The sequence below is a fragment of the Ranitomeya variabilis genome, chromosome 1 (assembly GCF_051348905.1).
Source record: "Ranitomeya variabilis isolate aRanVar5 chromosome 1, aRanVar5.hap1, whole genome shotgun sequence".
Classification (NCBI taxonomy): domain Eukaryota; kingdom Metazoa; phylum Chordata; class Amphibia; order Anura; family Dendrobatidae; genus Ranitomeya; species Ranitomeya variabilis.
Window position 1 is genome coordinate 915,344,683 of NC_135232.1, and position 20,563 is coordinate 915,365,245.

At 44.2% G+C, this 20,563-nt stretch overlaps 1 protein-coding gene across 7 annotated transcripts in view; it reads left to right on the forward strand.

Moving 5' to 3' along the window:
* ADAD1 (adenosine deaminase domain containing 1) overlaps window positions 1-20,563 on the forward strand; it is a 245,787-nt gene that overhangs the window by 215,891 nt on the left and 9,333 nt on the right. For all 7 annotated transcript variants that reach the window (XM_077279075.1, XM_077279073.1, XM_077279069.1 and 4 more), the window contains 3 exons: window positions 6,370-6,599; window positions 6,773-7,010; window positions 13,789-13,921. In XM_077279075.1, coding sequence (XP_077135190.1) covers window positions 6,370-6,599; window positions 6,773-7,010; window positions 13,789-13,921 — 601 coding nt within the window. The remainder of the gene's footprint in view (window positions 1-6,369; window positions 6,600-6,772; window positions 7,011-13,788; window positions 13,922-20,563) is intronic.

Consider the following 20,563-nt stretch of genomic DNA (forward strand, 5'->3'; position numbering starts at 1 on the left):
TGGGGTATCAGCGTACTCAGGACAAATTGGACAACAACTTTTGGGGTCAAATTTCTCCTGTTACCCTCAGGAAAATACAAAACTGGGGGCTAAAAAATAATTTTTGTGGGAAAAAAATGTTTGTTTTATTTTTACGGCTCTGCATTATAAACTTCTGTGAAGCAGTTGGTGGGTCAAAGTGCTCACTACACCTCTAGATAAGTTCCTTAGGGGGTCTACTTTCCAAAATGGTGTCACTTGTGGGGGGGTTTCAATGTTTAGGCATATCAGTGGCTCTCCAAACGCAACATGGGGTCCCATCTCAATTCCTGTCAATTTTGCAGTGAAAAGTCAAACGGCGCTCCTTCCCTTCCGAGCTCTCCCATGCGCCCAAACAGTGGTTTACACCCACATATGGGTATCAGCGTACTCAGGACAAATTGTACAACAACTTTTGGGGTCCAATTTCTTCTCTTACCCTTGGGAAAATAAAAAATTGGGGGTGAAAAGATAATTTTTGTGAAAAATTATGATTTTTTTATTTTTACGGTTCTGCATTATAAACTTCTGTGAAGCAGTTGGTGGGTCAAAGTGCTCACTACACCTCTAGATAAGTTCCTTAGGGGGTCTACTTTCCAAAATGGTGTCACTTGTGGGGGGGTTTCAATGTTTAGGCACATCAGTGGCTCTCCAAACGCAACATGGGGTCCCATCTCAATTCCTGTCAATTTTGCATTGAAAAGTCAAACGGCGCTCCTTCCCTTCCGAGCTCTCCCATGCGCCCAAACAGTGGTTTACCCCCACATATGGGGTATCGGCGTACTCAGGACAAGTTGTACAACATCTTTTGGGGTCCATTTTCTCCTGTTACCCTTGGTAAAATAAAACAAATTGGAGCTGAAGTAAATTTTGTGTGAAAAAAAAGTTAAATGCTCATTTTAATTTAAACATTCCAAAAATTCCTGTGAAACACCTTAAGGGTTAATAAACTTCTTGAATGTGGTTTTGAGCACCTTGAGGGGTGCAGTTTTTAGAATGGTGTCACACTTGGGTATTTTCTATCATATAGACCCCTCAAAATGACTTCAAATGAGATGTGGTCCCTAAAAAAAAATGGTGTTGTGAAAATGAGAAATTGCTGGTCAAATTTTAACCCTTATAACTCCCTAACAAAAAAAAATTTTGGTTCCAAAATTGTGCTGCTGTAAAGTAGACATGTGGGAAATGTTACTTATTAAGTATTTTGTGTGACATATCACTGTGATTTAATTGCATAAAAATTCAAAGTTGGAAAATTGCAAAATTTTTAAAATTTTCGCCAAATTTCCATTTTTTTCACAAATAAACGCATGTAATATCAAAGAAATTTTACCACTATGATGAAGCACAATATGTCACGAGAAAACAGTGTCAGAATCACCGGGCTCCGTTGAAGCGTTCCAGAGTTATAACCTCATAAAGGGACAGTGGTCAGAATTGTAAAAATTGGCCCGGTCCATAACGTGCAAACCACCCTTGGGGGTGAAGGGGTTAAATCAGAGATATGTCACACAAAATACTTAAGTAACATTTCCCACATGTCTACTTTACATCAGCACAATTTTGGAACCAAAATTTTTTTTGTTAGGGAGTTATAAGGGTTAAAAGTTGACCAGAAATTTCTCATTTTTACAACACCATTTTTTTTTTTTTTTTTAGGGACCACATCTCATTTGAAGTCATTTTGAGGGGTCTATATGATAGAAAATACCCAAGTGTGACACCATTCTAAAAACTGCACCCCTCAAGGTGCTCAAAACCACATTTAAGAAGTTTATTAACCCTTCAGGTGTTTCACATGAATTTTTGGAATGTTTAAATAAAAATGAACATTTAACTTTTTTTCACACAAAATTTATTTAAGCTCCAATTTGTGTTATTTTACCAAGGGTAACAGTAGAAAATGGACCCCAAAAGTTGTTGTACCATTTGTCCTGAGTACGCTGATACCCCATATGTGGGGATAAACCACTGTTTGGGCTCATGGCAGAGCTCGGAAGGAAAGGAGCGCCATTTTACTTTTCAATGCAAAATTGACTGGAATGGAGATGGGACGCCATGTTGCGTTTGGAGAGCCCCTGATGTGCCTAAACATTGAAACCCCCCACAAGTGACACCATTTTGGAAAGTAGACCCCCTAAGGAACGTATCTAGATGTGTGGTGAGCACTTTGACTCACCAAGTGCTTCACAGAAGTTTATAATGCAGAGCCGTAAAAATAACAAATCCTATTTTTTCACAAAAATGATCTTTTCGCCTCCAATTTTTTATTTTCCCAAGGGTAAGAGAAGAAATTGGACCCCAAAAGTTGTTGTGCCATTTGTCCTGAGTACGCTGATACCCCATATGTGGTGGTAAACCACTGTTTGGGCGCATGGCAGAGCTCGGAAAAGAAGGAGCGCCATTTGACTTTTCAATGCAAAATTGACTGGAATAGAGATGGGACACCATGTCGCATTTGGAGAGCCCCTGATGTGCCTAAACATTAAAACCCCCCCACAAGTGAAACCATTTTGGAAAGTAGACCCCCTAAGGAACTTATCTAGATGTGTTTTGAGAGCTTTGAACCCCCAAGTGTTTCACTACAGTTTATAACGCAGAGCCGTAAAACTACCGTATATACTCGAGTATAAGCCGACCCGAGTATAAGCCGACCCCCCTAATTTTGCCACAAAAAACTGGGAAAACTTATTGACTCGAGTATAAGCCTAGGGTGGAAAATGCAGCAGGTACCGGTGAATTTCAAAATTAGAAATAGATGCTCCATACCGTTCATTATGGCCCCATAGATGCTCCACATAAAGCTGTGCCACATATAATGCTCTGCACCGTTCATTATGGCCCCATAGATGCTCCACATAAAGCTGTGCCATATATAATGCTCTGCACCGTTCATTATGGCCCCATAGATGCTCCACATAAAGCTGTGCCATATATACAATGCTCTGCACCGTTGCCCCATAGATACTCCACATAAAGCTGTGCCATATATACAATGCTCTGCACCGTTGCCCCATAGATAGCTGTGCCATATATATAATGCTCTGCACCGTTGCCCCATAGCTGTGCCATATATATAATGCTCTGCACCGTTGCCCCATAGCTGTGCCATATATATAGTGCTCTGCACCGTTGCCCCATAGCTGTGCCATATATATAATGCTCTGCACCGTTGCCCCATAGCTGTGCCATACATATAATGCTCTGCACCGTTGCCCCATAGCTGTGCCATATAGTGCTCTGCACCGTTGCCCCATAGCTGTGCCATATAGTGCTCTGCACCGTTGCCCCATAGCTGTGCCATATAGTGCTCTGCACCGTTGCCCCATAGCTGTGCCATATATATATATATATATATATATATATATATATATATATATATATATATATATATATATAGTGCTCTGCACCATTGCCCCATAGCTGTGCCATATAGTGCTCTGCACCGTTGCCCCATAGCTGTGCCATATAGTGCTCTGCACCGTTGCCCCATGGCTGTGCCATACATATAATGCTCTGCACCATTGCCCCATAGCTGTGCCATATAGTGCTCTGCACCGTTGCCCCATAGCTGTGCCATATAGTGCTCTGCACCGTTGCCCCATAGCTGTGCCATATAGTGCTCTGCACCGTTGCCCCATAGCTGTGCCATATAGTGCTCTGCACCGTTGCCCCATAGCTGTGCCATATAGTGCTCTGCACCGTTGCCCCATAGCTGTGCCATATAGTGCTCTGCAACGTTGCCCCATAGCTGTGCCATATAGTGCTCTGCACCGTTGCCCCATAGCTGTGCCATATAGTGCTCTGCACCGTTGCCCCATAGCTGTGCCATACATATAATGCTCTGCACCATTGCCCCATAGCTGTGCCATATAGTGCTCTGCACCGTTGCCCCATAGCTGTGCCATATAGTGCTCTGCACCGTTGCCCCATAGCTGTGCCATATAGTGATCTGCACCGTTGCCCCATAGATACTCCACATAAATCTGTGACATTGCTGCTGCTGCAATAAAATAATAAAACACATACTCACCTCTCTTGCTTGCAGCTCCTCAGCGTCCCGTCCCGGCGTCTCTCTGCACTGACTGATCAGGCAGAGGGCGGCGCGCACACTATATGCGTCATTGCGCCCTCTGACCTGCACAGTCAGTGCGGAGCTGCGATAGTCGGCTGACACCCGGCCGCGATCGGCCACGCTCCCCCCGTGAGCGCTGCCGATCGCTATGACGTACTATCCCGTCGAGGGTCAGATAGGCCCAGGTCACCTCGACGGGATAGTACGTCTAAGGTCAGAGAGGGGTTAAGGGGTTAAAAGGTATCAACCACTGAGGACTCTCACACCTAAATGTTTTTTCTATCTACTGGCTAACTCAGTACCAAGATATATATCTTTCCTGCATTCAGTATGAACTATCAAATAAATCGGAAAACAATTAAAAGTAAAAGGGTGATTCAAAACCAGCATTAAAACATTACAAGGCAATTTCTGAGAAAACCCTCATGTTTAGAAAAATGCAGTACAGTATAACTAAAAAAAATCTGTCACAGGGTTACCACGACTGAGACGGAGTCAGAAGACCACAACGTCTGTTGTGCTTCTTTTCAGAGCAGGAGCATTCACCTTCTTTTTAACCAACCCCTTTGTGACCAGACCAATTTTTTTTTAAAACTGACCAGTGTCAGTTTGTTAATAACTCTTGAACGCTTCAACAAATCCCAGTGATTTTGAGATTGGTTTTTTTCGTGGCACATTATAATTTTTGCTAATGGTAAATTTAGGTAGGTACCGTATGCTTTGTTTGTTTACAAAAAATATCAGAAATTTGAGAAAAAATGTTAAAAAGTTAGCAATTTTCAAACTTTGATTATCCTTTTAATCCAGATAGTCATACCATAGAAAAGCCTTAATAAATAACATTTCCCTCAAGTCTGCTTTACATCAGCACCATTTGTAAAATGTTTTTTTATTTTGTTAGCATTTTCGGAGTTGGACCTATACAGTTTTGAAGTGGCTTTAGGGGTTCTATATATTGGGAAACCCCCAATAGTGATATCATTTTAAAAATAGCACCCCTGGACATGTTGAAAACCGCTGTCCCTAAAGGTAACTTTTAGGAATTAATGCAAAATGACATGGCAAAAATGAAAAAGTGTATTTTTACCACCTAAATGTCAGTAACTTCTGAACAGATTACTATAGCTGGCAGACTCTAAGGCCGCTATTTGGCGTGAATTGCCATGGCAAACATCAGTACCACACAATCATGATCTTAGGGTGCTGATGGGGATAAAGAGAAAGCCCCCACATTCTGTAAACCATTTATATGATGTAGCCACTATTAACAGCAGCATTTAAGGGGTTAAACAGATGTGGACGGTGCCAACACGGATTGTGGCAGATGCAACAAGTTATCAGCTGTAGTATACAGCCGACAGCTGCTGGATTATCGCCTGTATGGGGATGCTATTCTCTTATAGCTTAGGTCAGTAAAAAGACGTATTGGCGGTCATTAAGGGGTTAAACTATGTAAATTTCTATTGGCAGTACAGGGGTTAATCTGACATGTTTGGAGCTCTGGGAGTCTGAGCTGAGCTCAGTTAGACACTCCTATCTCCTTTATAATCTGGGTGCTGACTGAAACACATCATCAGAGCTAGCTTATGCTACATGGCCTAGAGGATAGTTTGATGGTTATATGAGGAGATTTGTGGATTTATCTGTGACTTGCTTGCGTTCGTAAGTGTGATAATTCCCTTTCCTCCTCTAAGTTTGGTTTTACCCCATCTTCCACTCCTCAGTGCATTTTTCTGGTCACCCGACAGCTTAGTCTTGACTAAATCAGTTTGGAAAGAGCTTTACAATAAATAAAATCGGATCATCCGTTTAAAAGTTACGGGCATAAAACACACACTTGGCCGCCCTTTTCCAAGATGGCCCTTAGAGTGAGTTTCTACAATGCTCAAAATAATCAGTCACCTTCAAAGAACATGCTTGTAAAGTTTCATACTTCTTTTTTTTGACTGGCATAACTTAGAGACAAAAGACCACAGAAAAAGTAGTTTTTGCACAATCAGTGGAATAGCACAAATTGGAGGAGTTCCTTAGTAAACATTAAAAAAAAATCCTGTTAAATGTCTTCTTAATATTGTTGTATCTGCAAAGGTATCCTGCCAAATTGACATGCTCATGAACATTGCTACCTGCTTAATTAGTTGAAAGAGCACAATGCTTATACCGTAATTATGTCATCTATATAGATCACATTGTACAGTTATTTCTAAAAATTTGTTTATAATGAAGTTCAGTGTTTTGTACAAAGAATTTATAAGATATTTATTTCTTCATTCCAGATCTCTTAGTCCACTTTCTCTATCCGCGCATGAAGCAAATGACCGGTTAAGCCTTCATATTTCAATGGAGGGCAAAAATTATCCTGTGGCATACTTCCCTTGTGACACTACTACTAACATAAGCAGCATGTCTTCCACAGACAAGCTAACAAAATGGGAAGTTCTTGGAGTTCAAGGAGCACTCCTAAGCATCTTTATACAGCCAGTGTATATCAGCAATATTATTGTTGGTAGGTAGATATTCTAAAAGTATTTGTTATTTAGCAGGAAATCAGCTGTTTCACCTACATGATACAGCTTTCAATTTGAAGCTGCTTTTTCCCTGCAAAATTAAGTGAATATTTAATAAACCGTTAAAATAATAGCCACGCAGAATGTGCTGATGTTTGTTTTTCCTTTTTAGGTAATGGAAATTGCTCAGATACAAGAGGACTGGAAATTGCTATAAAACGTCGAATTGACGATAGTCTAACTTCACGATTGCCTATGTTTTATCTTGTACATAGACCTTACATTAGTGTTGTGACTGCTGTCCACCAAATTCAGACAGTTTGTGGAAATTATCGGCTTAGTTTGAATTGGTCACAAGGAGACAGTTCAGTGGAAATTGTGGATGCACTGCAAGGGGAAATTATTGAAAGGTATTTTTTGGGTATGATGCTTCATAATCGGAGGACTTTTTTCATGTTGAGCTGGACATACGATGTAACAGGTGCTGCAGAGCAAAATGAAACAGTGCAAAATTACTTCTTCCTTTTTGCCTTTCCATTGTGGAGATCTGCTTACAGCGGCATTTAACACCCGTTGGAGGGCCGCATATCATTCGGCTCGTCCGTGACATGATTGTGGGTCGCCAGTAGGTTGGAAGGATTGCTGAAGACTCTCGTTCTTCTCATGGCGATATTCCTGTGAAAGCCAGCATTTAGCTGGTTTTTATAGATCGTTCACTGTACCTAGCAGTGCTGATGTACTATGTAAAGCACTAGCAATCAGGCTATCAAAATATAAAGTAATCTAATTCCTTTTTTGGGGGCACCGCAAAATTACAATAAAATGGAATAAGAAGCGCTTCAAACATCGTATCTGCGTCAAAATGGTATCAGTAAAAATGTCAGCTTAGGGTGCCAAAAATAAGCCCTTATACAGCCCTCTTTACACTGCATCACATGATAAAATGACGTGTCTTGGAAGTAGAGGAAGGGGGGGGGGGAAACAGAAAATGACTGACGTGAAGGGATTAAGTCCAAAGAGACTTCATTGAAGTCTTGTACTTCTTTTTTTTTTTCTGACGCTGACCAATCATAAGCTGGCAGCAGCACATGGAGGACAGAAAAATAAGCCCTCAAAGTAGCATTGACAGTCAGCAGTGATGATCACTGCACAGTGTGATGTATTGGAGCACAGCGGAGTGTGATTATCAGACCGCTTTCAGCTCTCATCTCTGGCAGTCTCATTACAAACACTTCTATTAACCCCTTCCCGACCTGTGACACAGCGTATGCGTCTTGAAAGTCTGCCAATCCAACCTGTTACGCATATGCTGCATCACACAATGATCGCGTTTCTGCAGATCGTGTGAAGGGGTTAACTCAAATTTCACCCAACCTGCAGGGACAGGGGGAGTGGTACTTCAGCCCAGGGGGGTGGCTTTGCCCCCACGTGGCTACGATCGCTCTGATTGGCTGTTGAAAGTGAAACAGCCAGTCATAGCAATTTGTAATATTTCACCTGTGAAACTTGGTGAAATATTACAATCCAGCCATGGCCGATGCTGCAATATCATCGGCCACGGCTGGAGACCCCGATCTGCCACCGACTGACGGCGGCGATTTGCCGCTGCCGTCAGTCTTTCCTCCCCTCCGTTGCCCCCGCATACTTACCGAGTCCCGGTATCCCTCCTTCTTCTCCTATGGGCGCCGCCATCTTCCAAAATGGCGCATGCGCCCGCCGAATCTGCCAGCTGGCAGACTCATTCCGGGTACATTTTGATCACTGTTATAGGTTCTATTGTTGAGGGAGGATCTGGAGTGACCCTTTACGGTTGACTCAGTGATTTTCAAATTGATCCACAGAGCGTTGCCGGCAACTGAAAATGACCAGACGGAAACATTTGTCTCTGTTTGGGGGGATCGAGCAGATTTCTGACCCCCCGTTTATTGTGTTGCACTTTTCATAATCTTAGAAGTTAGACTTCAACCAATCAGCATAAGAACACGCTCACAGTTCTTAACCTATAAGAATGCAGGAACAGCTTGTATGTCAAGGTCTTCGTAGAACAATACACCCTCAGTCTCATGCCTTGTTCAGGTTGAAACAAGGTCTCATAACTTTTACCTAGTAACAGAATTTATCTCAAAGCAGCAAGATGGAGTCGAAAAGCACAAAATGAAGCCTGCTTTAATTTTGATCCTAGTTTAACCCTTCACACTGTCAGTGATCAAAATAAAAACAACTGTAAATAAACCCTCCCTTTATCACCCCCATAGGTAGGGAATATAATAAAATAAAGAAAACATTTTTATTTTTCCACTAGGGTTAGGTTTAGAGTTAGGGTTAGAATTAAGGTTGGGGTTAGAATTAGGGTTAGAATTAGGCTATGTGCTCATGGTGCGTATTTGGCACGGATTGTCAGATAAGACCAAATTGCAACTTTTTGTCCACCAAAGTAAACGCTATGCCTGGTGCCAAATCAACACGGCTCATCACCCCAAGAACACCATCTTTTTTTTTTTTTTGAGCAGCTGGGACAGGGTAAATGTTCCATGTCAAGGAGGAGCTGGATGGTGCAAAATACAGCGATTATTATTGAGCAAAACCTGTTAATGATTTCAGACTGGGATGGCGGTTCATCTTCCCAATAAGACAATGTCTCAAAACATACTACTAAAGCAACACTCGAGTGGTTTAAGGGTAAATATGCCAATGTTTTGGTTTGGTCTAGTCAAAGCCCTGACCTTCTTCCAATTGAGAATTTGTGGTCAGACTTGAAGATTGCTGTTCACCAGAGGAAACCATTTACCGTATATACTCACTTATAAGCTGAGCTTTTCAGCACAATTTTTTGTGCAGAAAACGCCCCCTTGGCTTAAACACAAGTCAATTGCCCAGAACCCTGGTGGGGAAGGGGGATCGGCGTAGCAGCGGCAGGAGCCGGCGGCTGTGGCACAGTGACAGCTGCAGCGGCCGGCTATCAGAAGACATGATACTCGCCCTCTGTCGCTGCATCTCTGTCCATGCATTGTCATGGGTCCGGCGGCTCTCCTCTCCTCTGCTCAGCTGTCATGTGGTACCGCTCATTAAGGTAATGAATATGGATGCGTCTCCACTCCCATAGGCGTGGAGTGCATATTCATTACCTTAATGAGCGGTACCATGTGACCGCTGAGAGCCGCCAGCGCCGTGACAATGGAGATGCAGGGACGGAGATGCAGGCGCGAGGAGAGTGAGTATGACGGGGAGGGGAGAGACAATATGAGCCATGCATACAACCGGGGGGACGGGGGAGCCACGCATAGCAAGACAGGACAGGGGGAGCCACGAATAGCAGGACGGGGATGAGGGACAATGCATGCTCTGCTTATACTCGAGTCTATAAGCTTACCCAGTTTTCCGTGGCAAAAGTAGGTGCCTTGGCTTATGCTCGGGTCAGCTTATACTCTAGTATATACGGTAACTGAAAGAGCTGGAGAAGTTTTGCCCTGATGAATGGGCCAAAATTCCAGTGGCAAGATGTGGAAAAATCATTGAGGCTCATCCAAAGTGACTTGCAGCTGTAATTACCACCAAAGGAGGCTCTACAAAGTACTGACTTTAGGGCAGTGAATAATTATGCACACTAAAGTTTTCAGTTATTTTGTCCTATTTGTTGTTTGCTTCACAATAAAAAGATAACCAAATGTTCACAGTTGTAACATGTTCTTTACAAGAACTGATGTAAACCCTAAGGCTATGTGCACGCATTCCAGAAAGTGTGCAGAATTTTCCTGAGAAAATCCTAACTACTTTCGCAGGAAATCCGCATGCGTATTTTTCGCGTTTTTTTCCGGAGCTTCCAAATGCAATAAATAGCGGGAAATCCGCAAAATTAATGAACATGCTGCGTTTTTTTTATCGCGGAAAAAAGCGCAACATGTGCACAAAAAATTGCGGAATGCATTAAAATTGATGTGATGCTTAATGTATGCGTTTTTTAAGCGTTTTTGCAGCGGAAAACCGCCAAAAAAAATCCGGAGCATGTGCACATAGCCTCTAGCAAAACACAAAAAATGCCATTGGAGAGAAAGGTGAATACTTTTGCAAGCCACTGTATTTAGCCATCAGTAATATGTTAAATGCCGCTGTCAATCTCTGAGAGAGGGGTGATTTTGAATTCTTTATTTTTAACCCCTTACCAACATATGATATACACTTAATTGGTTTGTGCCATGAACAAAAGTATATTTTAATCAACCGACCTTGGAATAAAAATTAAGTACTTCAATTGCATTTGTTTAAAGGAAAAATTCATTTTTTGATCCAAGATAATCTTAGCCATTACACAGGCGCTCATGTATATCTCCGACCTAGCAAGAACAAGTCTGATAAACCACAGCTACTGGCCAGGGGAGGACGCAAACGAATATACAAACATGACAGCAGGGGATCAGATTTTCTTTTTCAGTTAAAATATAGTTTAAAAATAGGTAGTGAAATGTTTTACTCACAAAGAATCAGCTGTGATCCTGTGCTGTAATGTTTCTATACTCTCTTTTGCGTTCTCCCCTGTTTAGGAGATGTGGTATGATCAGACCATGTTCCTGTACGGTCAGATACAGCCATTACACAGCACACAGCAGGGGGCACATTTATAATAAGCTAATCTCTGCACAGGAACATTTTATTTAAACTCATTCAATCGTGCAACTTATTATTTAAAGATCTATTGATTCAGAAAAATACATTGTGAGAAAAGCCATTTAAGTCATATGTGGGCCCAGGAACAGTCGGCACTTTTCCTGGCAAATGATGGCTATATTTTTCAGTCAACATCTGTTTTCTTCCTGCAGCTGTTAAACTGTTAAATACCACTGTCAATCTGTGACGGCAACATTTACAGCATGCACCCCGTGGGGGCAGGCTGTTCTATCCACCCACCGGGCATGGCTGCGGTGTGCTGATGGGTTGCCATGACAGCCAGTCGATTGCTGAAGACCTCTGTCTTTCATTACTGTACTTCTGTGAAAGCCAGCCCATAGAGACTGTGGTATTGCTATATATAGCACAATTATTATTATTATTTATTTATATAGCACCATTGATTCCATGGTGCTGTACATGAGAAGGGATTACATACAAGTTACAGATATCACTTACAGAAAACAAACTTACAATGACAGACTGATACAGAGGGGCGAGGACCCTGCCCTTGCGGGCTTACATTCTGCAGGATTAAGGGGAAGGAGACAGTAGGTTGGGGGTTTCAGGAGCTCCGGTGTTGGTGAGGCGGTAGCTTCGGTGGTGATGAGGAGGCAGCGGGGGTCAGTGCAGGCTGTAGGCTTTCCTGAAGAGATGAGTTTTCAGGTTCCGTCTGAAGGATCCGAATGTGGTGGATAACCGGACGTGTTGGGGCAGAGAATTCCAGAGGATGGGGGATATTCGGGAGAAGTTTTGGAGGCGATTGGATGAGGAGCGAATAAGTGTGGAGGAGAGAAGGAGGTCTTGGGAGGACCGGAGATTACGTGAGGGAAGATATATGGAGATTAGTTCAGAGATATATGGAGGAGACAGGTTATGGATGGCTTTGTAGGTCAGTATTAGTAATTTGAACTGGATACGCTGAGGGAATGGGAGCCAGTGAAGAGATTTGCAGAGGGGGGAAGCGGAGGAGTAGCGAGTAGAGAGATGGATTAGGCTACGTTCACATTTGCGTTGTGCGCCGCAGCGTCGGCGCCGCAGCGCACAACGCAAACAAAAACGCAGCAAAACGCATGCACAACGCTGCGTTTTGCGCCGCATGCGTCGTTTTTTTCATTGAATTTGGACGCAGCAAAAATGCAACTTGCTGCGTCCTCTGCGCCTGGACGCGGGCGCCGCAGCGACGCATGCGGCGCAAAACGCAAGTGCGCCGCATGTCCATGCGCCCCCATGTTAAATATAGGGGCGCATGACGCATGCGGCGCCGCTGCGGCGCCCGACGCTGCGGCGCTGGCCGCAAATGTGAACGTAGCCTTAGTCGGGCAGCAGAGTTAAGGATGGACTGGAGAGGTGCAAGGGTGTTAGCAGGGAGGCCGCAGAAAAGGATGTTGCAGTAGTCAAGGCGGGAGATGATGAGGGCATGCACAAGCATTTTAGTAGATTGAAGGTTGAGGAAAGGACGGATTCTTGAGATATTTTTGAGCTGGAGGCGACAGGATGGTGGAAAGAGCTTGGATGTGCGGTTTGAAAGACAGGGCAGAGTCGAAGGTTACTCCGAGGCAGCGGACTTCCGGTACAGGGGAAAGCATGATGTCATTGATTGCGATAGATAGGTCGGGTAAGGAAGATATGTGGGATGGAGAAAAGATGATGAGTTCAGATTTGTTCACATTGAGTTTAAGGAAGCGAGAGGAGAAGAAGGAGGATATGGCTGATAGGCACTCTGGGATTCTGGACAGCAGAGCGGTGACGTCTGGGCCAGGGAGGTAGATCAGATAATCGCACTTTCAAGTCACATAAGTGTGCTAGCAAACACAATAAAAAGTAGAACACAAAAAATTGATGGCTATAAAAATAAAAAAAGCAAATAAAAGTTAGAATTGCCCTCTTTTTCCACCTTTAAAATTGAAGAAATGGAAAAAAATTGGTATCTTCACAATCATAAAAGTCCAATTTGTCGAATTATAAAAGTAATTGACCTGATCGTGTAAATGGTGAGACATGAAAACTTATGTCAGGTAGTTTGTTTAACCCTTCAGGTGATTTTCGGCAATTAAAGCAACCTGACATGACAGGAATGAAAAATTTTATTTTTACTACCAAAATGTCGCTAACTTCTGAACAGATTACTACAGTTGGCAGACTCTAAGGCCGCTATTTGATCATGAATTGCCATGGCAATCATCAGGAACACACAATCAAGATGTCAGGGTGCTGATGGGGATAAAGAGAAAGCTCCCACACTCTTAACAATTTATAAGATGTAGTCACTATTGACAGCAGTATCTAAGGAGTTAAACAGATGTGGACGGTGCAAACACTGATCGTGGCTAATGCAGCAAGTTGTCAGCTATAGTGTACAGCCGACAGCTGTTAGATTGTCACCTGTATGGAGATGCTAGGTTCTTATATCTTAGGTCAGTAAAAAGACGTATTGGCGATTATTAAGGGGTTAAGCTGTGTGGCTATAGAAAATATTTTTGAAATTATGTTTTATTAAAAGATAATTTTTGTAATTCTCTGTAGTTCGCCATATAAAAGTGGTCGTTCAATGGCAAGTCGTCTTTGCAAAGCTGCGATGTTGAGTCGTTTCAACCTGCTTATGAAGGAAGCAAAAAGAGAAGATGTGTTTCATGGTCTCTGTTATCATGAAGCAAAGGTAAGCATAAATAAGACTAATATATTTGCAGAAAATGCAGTAGTATTAAAGCGAACCTCAGTAGGATTTTGCTGGAGTGAAAAAAAATCCGTCTTGTGGTTGGTGTTAGAAGTTTTGATATGATCGTGCTTCGGGGCGGGACTGTAGGCAGAGTCTCATCTCTGTGCTGTAAGCTAGAGAAACGAAGGAAACACCTGCCCACAGGTCCACCCGAAGCACAGTCAGTCTGTCTCTATGATGTGGAACATGTTTGTGCTTGGGGTGGGCCTGTGGGCAGGTCTTTCTTTTTCTTTGGCTTAAAGTAGGAAAATAAGACTCTGCCTACAGTCCCATCCCAGAGCACGAGCTTCTGCTGAAGACTTCTAAGTTTGATTACACAAGAACTACAAGATGGATTTCTTCACAGCAGGTATCATTTTCATCAGTTTAACATTGCCTACATGACAGTCAGGGCCGGCGTCAGCACCCGGCGTAACCGGGCAAGCGCCGGGGCCCTGGCGAGACAGGGAGGCCCATTCAGGTCCGGCATTAGGGGCAAGCAGCTGCCAGTGCCTAGGGCCCCCGCTCCCCCAGGGGCCCTCAGCTAGCGGCACATCACGCAGCCGCTATGGGGCCCCTGTGAGGCAGGGGGGCCCGCCTGCCGCCAGCGCCAACTCCCCCGCTGCATTGAACTATACCGGCGTTTGCCGGTAAAGTTCAAAGCAAGTGATGGAGGAGAGGCTCCATCTCCCATCAATCCCCGCTCTGCCTCTGACACTGCGGGTGCGCGATGACGACATGGCGCACTCGCTGTGTGTCAGGCAGTGCAGCGGCAGCCGGCGAGACCGGAGCAGGGAGCAGCGCGGCGCGGGCACGTTGAGAGATGAGGAGTGGTTTTTTTTTGCTTGTTTGTTTTTTAACCCCTTCCTGACGTCGGACGGGATAGTACGTCCGACGTCAGGTCCCCTGCTTTGATGCAGGGCTCCGCGGTGAGCCCGCATCAAAACCGGGACATGTCAGCTGTTTTGAACAGCTGACATGTGCCCGCAATAGCGGCGGGTGAAATCGCGATTCACCCGCCGCTATTAACTAGTTAAATGCCGCTGTCAAACGCAGACAGCGGCATTTAACTACCGCATCCGGCCGGGTGGCCGGAAATGACGTCATCGCCGACCCCCGTCGCATGATCGGGGGTCGGTGATGCTTCAGTATTGTAACCATAGAGGTCCTTGAGACCTCTATGGTTACTGATGGCCGGTAGCTGTAAGCGCCACCCTGTGGTCGGCGCTCACAGCACACCTGATTTTCTGCTGCATAGCAGCGATCTGATGATCGCTGTTATGTAGCAGAGGCGATCGAGTTGTGCCTGCTTCTAGCCTCCCATGGAGGCTATTGAAGCATGGCAAAAGTAAAAAAAATAAAAATAAAAAAAATGTGAAAAAAAAAGTTTAAATCACCCCACCCCCCTTTCGCCCCAATCAAAATAAATCAATACAAAAAAAATCAAACCTACACATATTTGGTATCGCCGCGTTCAGAATCGCCCGATCTATCAATAAAAAAAAAGCATTAACCTGATCGCTAAACGGCGTAAAGAGAAAAAAATCCGAAACGCCGGAATTACGTTTTTTTGGTCGCCGTGACATTGCATTAAAATGCAATAACGGGCGATCAAAAGAACGTATCTGCACCAAAATGGTATCATTAAAAACGCCAGCTCGGCACGCAAAAAATAAGCCCTCAACCGACCCCAGATCATGAAAAATGTAGACGCTACGAGCATCGGAAAATGGCGCAATTTTTTTTTTTTTTTTAGAAAAGTTTGGAATTTTTTTTCACCACTTAGGTAAAAAATAACCTAGTCATGTTAGGTGTCTATGAACTCGTAATGACCTGGAGAATCATAATGGCAGGTCAGTTTTAGCATTTAGTGAACCTAGCAAAAAAGCCAAGCAAAAAACAAGTGTGGGATTGCACTTTTTTTGCAATTTCACCGCACTTGGAATTTTTTTCCCGTTTTCTAGTACACGACATGGTAAAACCAATGATGTCATTCAAAAGTACAACTCGTCCCGCAAAAATAAGCCCTCACATGGCCAAATTGACGGAAAAATAAAAAAGTTATGGCTCTGGGAAGGAGGGGAGTGAAAAACGAATACGGAAAAACGGAAAATCCCATGGTCATGAAAAGGTTAACTATAACAGTGAGTACTGCACTATGGGGCCATTCTTGGGGGGAGGGGGGCTGTGCTATATACTACATGGCTGTTCTTTATACTACGTGGGCTGTTATATGCTACGTGAGCTGTTATATGCTACGTGGGCTGTTATATGCTACGTGGGCTGTGCTATATACTACATGGCTGTTCTATATACTACGTGGGCTGTGCTATATACTACATGGCTGTTCTATATACTACGTGGGCTGTGTTATATAATATGTGGCTGTGCTATATACTATGTGGGCTGTTATATGCTACGTGGGCTGTGCTATATACTACATGGCTGTTCTATATACTATGTGGGCTGTGTTATATACTATGTGGCTGTGCTATATACTATATGGGCTGTTATAGGCTACGTGGGCTGTGCTATATACTACGTGGCTGTGTTGTATGCTACGTGGGCTGTTATATACTACATGGCTGTGTTATATGCTACGTGGCTGTGTTATATGCTACGTGGGCTGTTAAATACTACATGGCTGTGTTATATGCACTCCTGAATCGTGGTATGTGTTATAGGGGGGGCCCACTGAGACTCTTTCACCCGGGGCCCTCAAAAACCTGTAGCCGACCCTGATGACAGTGTAGTTGACGTAGTAAAATCCTACTGACAGGTTCGCTTTAATAACTGCAGATTTTTTTATTTGATTCTGTATACTTAATTTAACCCCTTCAACCCGAAGCCTATTTTCACCTTCTTGACCAGGCTAATTTTTACAATTCTGACCACTGTCACTTTTTGAGGTCATAACTCTGGAATGCTTCAATGAATCCCGGTGATTTCTCATTCTTACAACTAAATTTGCCAAACCATTTTTTTAGTGACCACCTCACATTTGATGTGACTCAGAGGGGTCTATATGACAGAAAATACACAAAAGTGATACCATTCTAAAAACTGCACCCCTCAAGGTACTCAAAACCACATTAAAAAAGTTTATTAACTCTTCAAGTGTTGCACAGGACTTTTTGGAATATGGAAGGAAAAAATAAACATTTCTTTTTTTCTCAAAAATTTTACTTTAGTCCTAATTATTTTTACTTTCGCAAGGGTAACAGGAGAAAATGGACCATACAATTTGTTGTGCAATTTCTCCTGAGCATGCCGATACCCCATATGTGGGGGAAATCTACTGTTTGGGCACATGGCAGGGCTCAGAAGGGAAGGAGTGCCATTTGACTTTTTGAATGTAAAATTTGCTGGCATAATTAGCGGATGCCATGTCGAATTTGGACAGCCTCTGATGTGCCTAAACAGTGTAAACCCCCAACAAGTGAGACCATTTTGGAAGCTAGGCCCCTTAGGGAACTTATATAGATGTGTATTGAGCACCTTGAACCCACAGGTGCTTCACAGACGTTTATAACGTAGAGCCGTGAAAATAAAAAAAAATCACGTTTTTCCCAGATATGTGCCATTTCTACTTAGTTTACCAATACCCCAATTGTGGTCATAGACTACTTTTGAGGCACAGTGCAAAGCTCAGAAGGGAAGTAGTGCTATATTACAGTGCATATTTTGCTGGACTTGTTTGAGTGTGCCATGTAAGGCTGGGTTCACATTACGTTATAAGCAGTCCGTTAGACGGACTGCGTTACACCGCGGCATAACGTAGTGTAACGCTGTCCGTTAACGCTGCCATTAAGCCCTATTTCGGGCGCATCGCTAGCGCATGCCCAAAATGGGCGTGCGCTAGCAATGTGCCGTCATTGAGTGACGGACCCTGGGACGCAGGCTGCAGCGTTTCCGGGTCTGTCAGCGCTAGCGCAGATAGAGCATCTGCGCTAGCACGATGGCATGTCGGCACTTGCGTTAATACAGCCCGTTTAACGCATGTGTTGAACGGGCTGCTTTAACTCAATGTGCTTTCTTGTTTAAAATATTGCTGGGAGTGGTTCTATGGCTAGTGCATGTTGTGGCTGGGTTATTGAGGCCTGAGGCCACCCGTATTCATATTAATACTGTCCTGAAGATTTTGTTTGCCTTTATCGCAATGTGAACCTAGCCTTACATTGGCTAGTGACCCCATTTTACCAATTAAACCTCTCAATTAATTCATCTAGTGGTGCAGTGATTATATTGACACCACAGGTGTGTCATAGACATTTGTACAACTGGGCAATGAAGAAAAGTAATTTATTTTTTTACCACCAAGATTGTGTGCTAGCCCCAAATTTTACATTTTCGTACTGGGAAATGGGTAAAATAGAAACCCCATATGTGGCTGTACAGTACTGTTTAGCCATCCGGAAAGTCTCGGGAGGGACAGAGCGCAATTTGGCTATAAAGAGCTCTTAAGTGCTAGAAAAGCACAATCCTCCCGTCAAGTGACCCCATTTTGGAAATTATAACCCTTAGGGAATTTATCTACAGATGTAGTGACGATTTTGATTCCATGGGTGTTTTCCGGAAACAAGCAGCAGTGGATGTTGCTGAGTGAAAATTGCAAACTGCAGTTGTAGTGACCAGTACTTTACAGTCTTCAGTACATTATGCCCTGCTCATGCTTCTAGAGACACGTACCTGTAAATTAGGAGGGCTCTCATCACTACGGAAATGCCAAACGTGGGCACTAAATGTTATTTAGGCACACTGAGGTTCAGAAGGGAAGGGGGGGGCATTTGGATTTGGGAGCTGTTAATTTTCTGAATTTCTTTTGGGGGGGCGAGGACCCATTTCACGTTTTTAAAGCCTTTGTGCTACCAGTAACGTGAGAGCCCCCTATATTTCCTTTAACAGATGACAGACCTGAGTGGGGGCTTGCTTTTTTTGTTGATTGAGTTGAAGCTTTTATTGTGAACATTTTACATAACGTTTGGGATCACATATATCCAGTGCTCTACTCTGAGCACGTTGGGGTCTCCATCTAAATCTGTGAGTAACGCGATTCAGATGAAAACCCTGAGAGATCCATTCACTATAATGAGGCAGTAGAGTTACTGTGGACTCCGTCTGAACTCTGTTTAGCGGTGTCCTTCTTTTCAGAAGTCTACAAAACTGTGGCCGACAGCACTTTTATCCAATCCTAAAAAGACTGGCACCTCCGGATCGCAGGTCAGAATGTGTCCATAGTTCCTCCATCTGCCTCATTTATAGGGAATCTTCCTCCAGGAGTTCCGTCTGAATCACGTATTTCAGAGATTTACACGAAAACCCTGGTGTGAGCGCAGGATAAATGTGTGCCGAGCCTTACTGCGATCTTTAGGAGGCCGAATGAAAAAATCTAAAGCAGGTGAAGAATTGTTTTTCTCCTTCGTCTCATTGGGGGAAATAGGACTGTGGGGTGTATGCTACTGCCGCCAGGAGGCTGACAGTAAGTAAACATAAAAAAATTAGCTCCTCCTCCGCTGTATACACCCTGACACTGGCCGCAGGTGAACCCAGTTCATGCTTAGTGTCTTTAGGAGGCACATGTCTGGGTTTTTCAAGACCTCTTTTTTTTTTTTTTCATATATTTTTACCATAAAGACGAGACAGGGGACATGGACCTTTTGAAGGGGTCTGATCTCCCCAAACCAACAATGGGCGAGCACGTGGAATGTCACCTCCACATACCCTCTCCCACAACGTGGAACAAGATGCCGGACTCAGCCATGACCACCCTAAGGTATAGAAACCCTAAGCTGTACAGGTGCATATGTGCAGTCCATGCGGAAATCTAGTCCCCGGCTTCTGGCTGTGCTAGGCCGCGGGCAGAAGCCCCGCCCTCTTAGCTGTGTCATCTTCCGGTGAGTCCGCCCTCTCTATCGGGCAGACGCTGGAAAAATTGAGCCCCCGCTAGGCCGCGGGCAGAAACTCCGCCCACAGACCTATTTTCCGGCAGGACCGCCCACCAACTGGGCGCGTTTCTCATCTCTAAAGATAGGAGACTTTGCTGAAGTCTCCTGCTGTGCCCTCTGACGTGTTCCACGGGACGGCCGGGGACTCGGGACTGGGGTAAGTGCTACTCCCCCCAGCCTGGCAGCTACACTCTCTATTCCTGCGCCTTATCCAAATTCGCCCTCAGATTATATCGGCTGCAGGTCCAGCATGTCTAGTAGAAGGACCAAGACCCATACGGTATTATATACTTTATGTCTTACCTGTCGGTCCGCTTTTTTCGCATGCCCAGAGTAGTCGTCTCTGTGAGGCCTGCGATTTCAAACGCGCCCAGGAGCCCTCCCCTGCCACTGAGCCCAGTGTGTCAAGACCCCCGGAATGGGCCTTGTCTCTGTCGCAGTCTATGGCCTCTTTAACAAGAGCAATCAAGTCCCTTCAGACCCCAGTTGGGGCCAGGGGCAGTGGTTCGCCTCCGTCTCACAGGAGCCTCCGGCCTGCAGGGGCTGCTCTCTCACTAGGCAGACACGGGAGAAACTAACCCACACGGCCTCGCCCGGTCCGTCTTGTGCCTCTGCATCCATGAGTTCTGTCTCTAGCTCGACCTCACGAGCGGAGGTT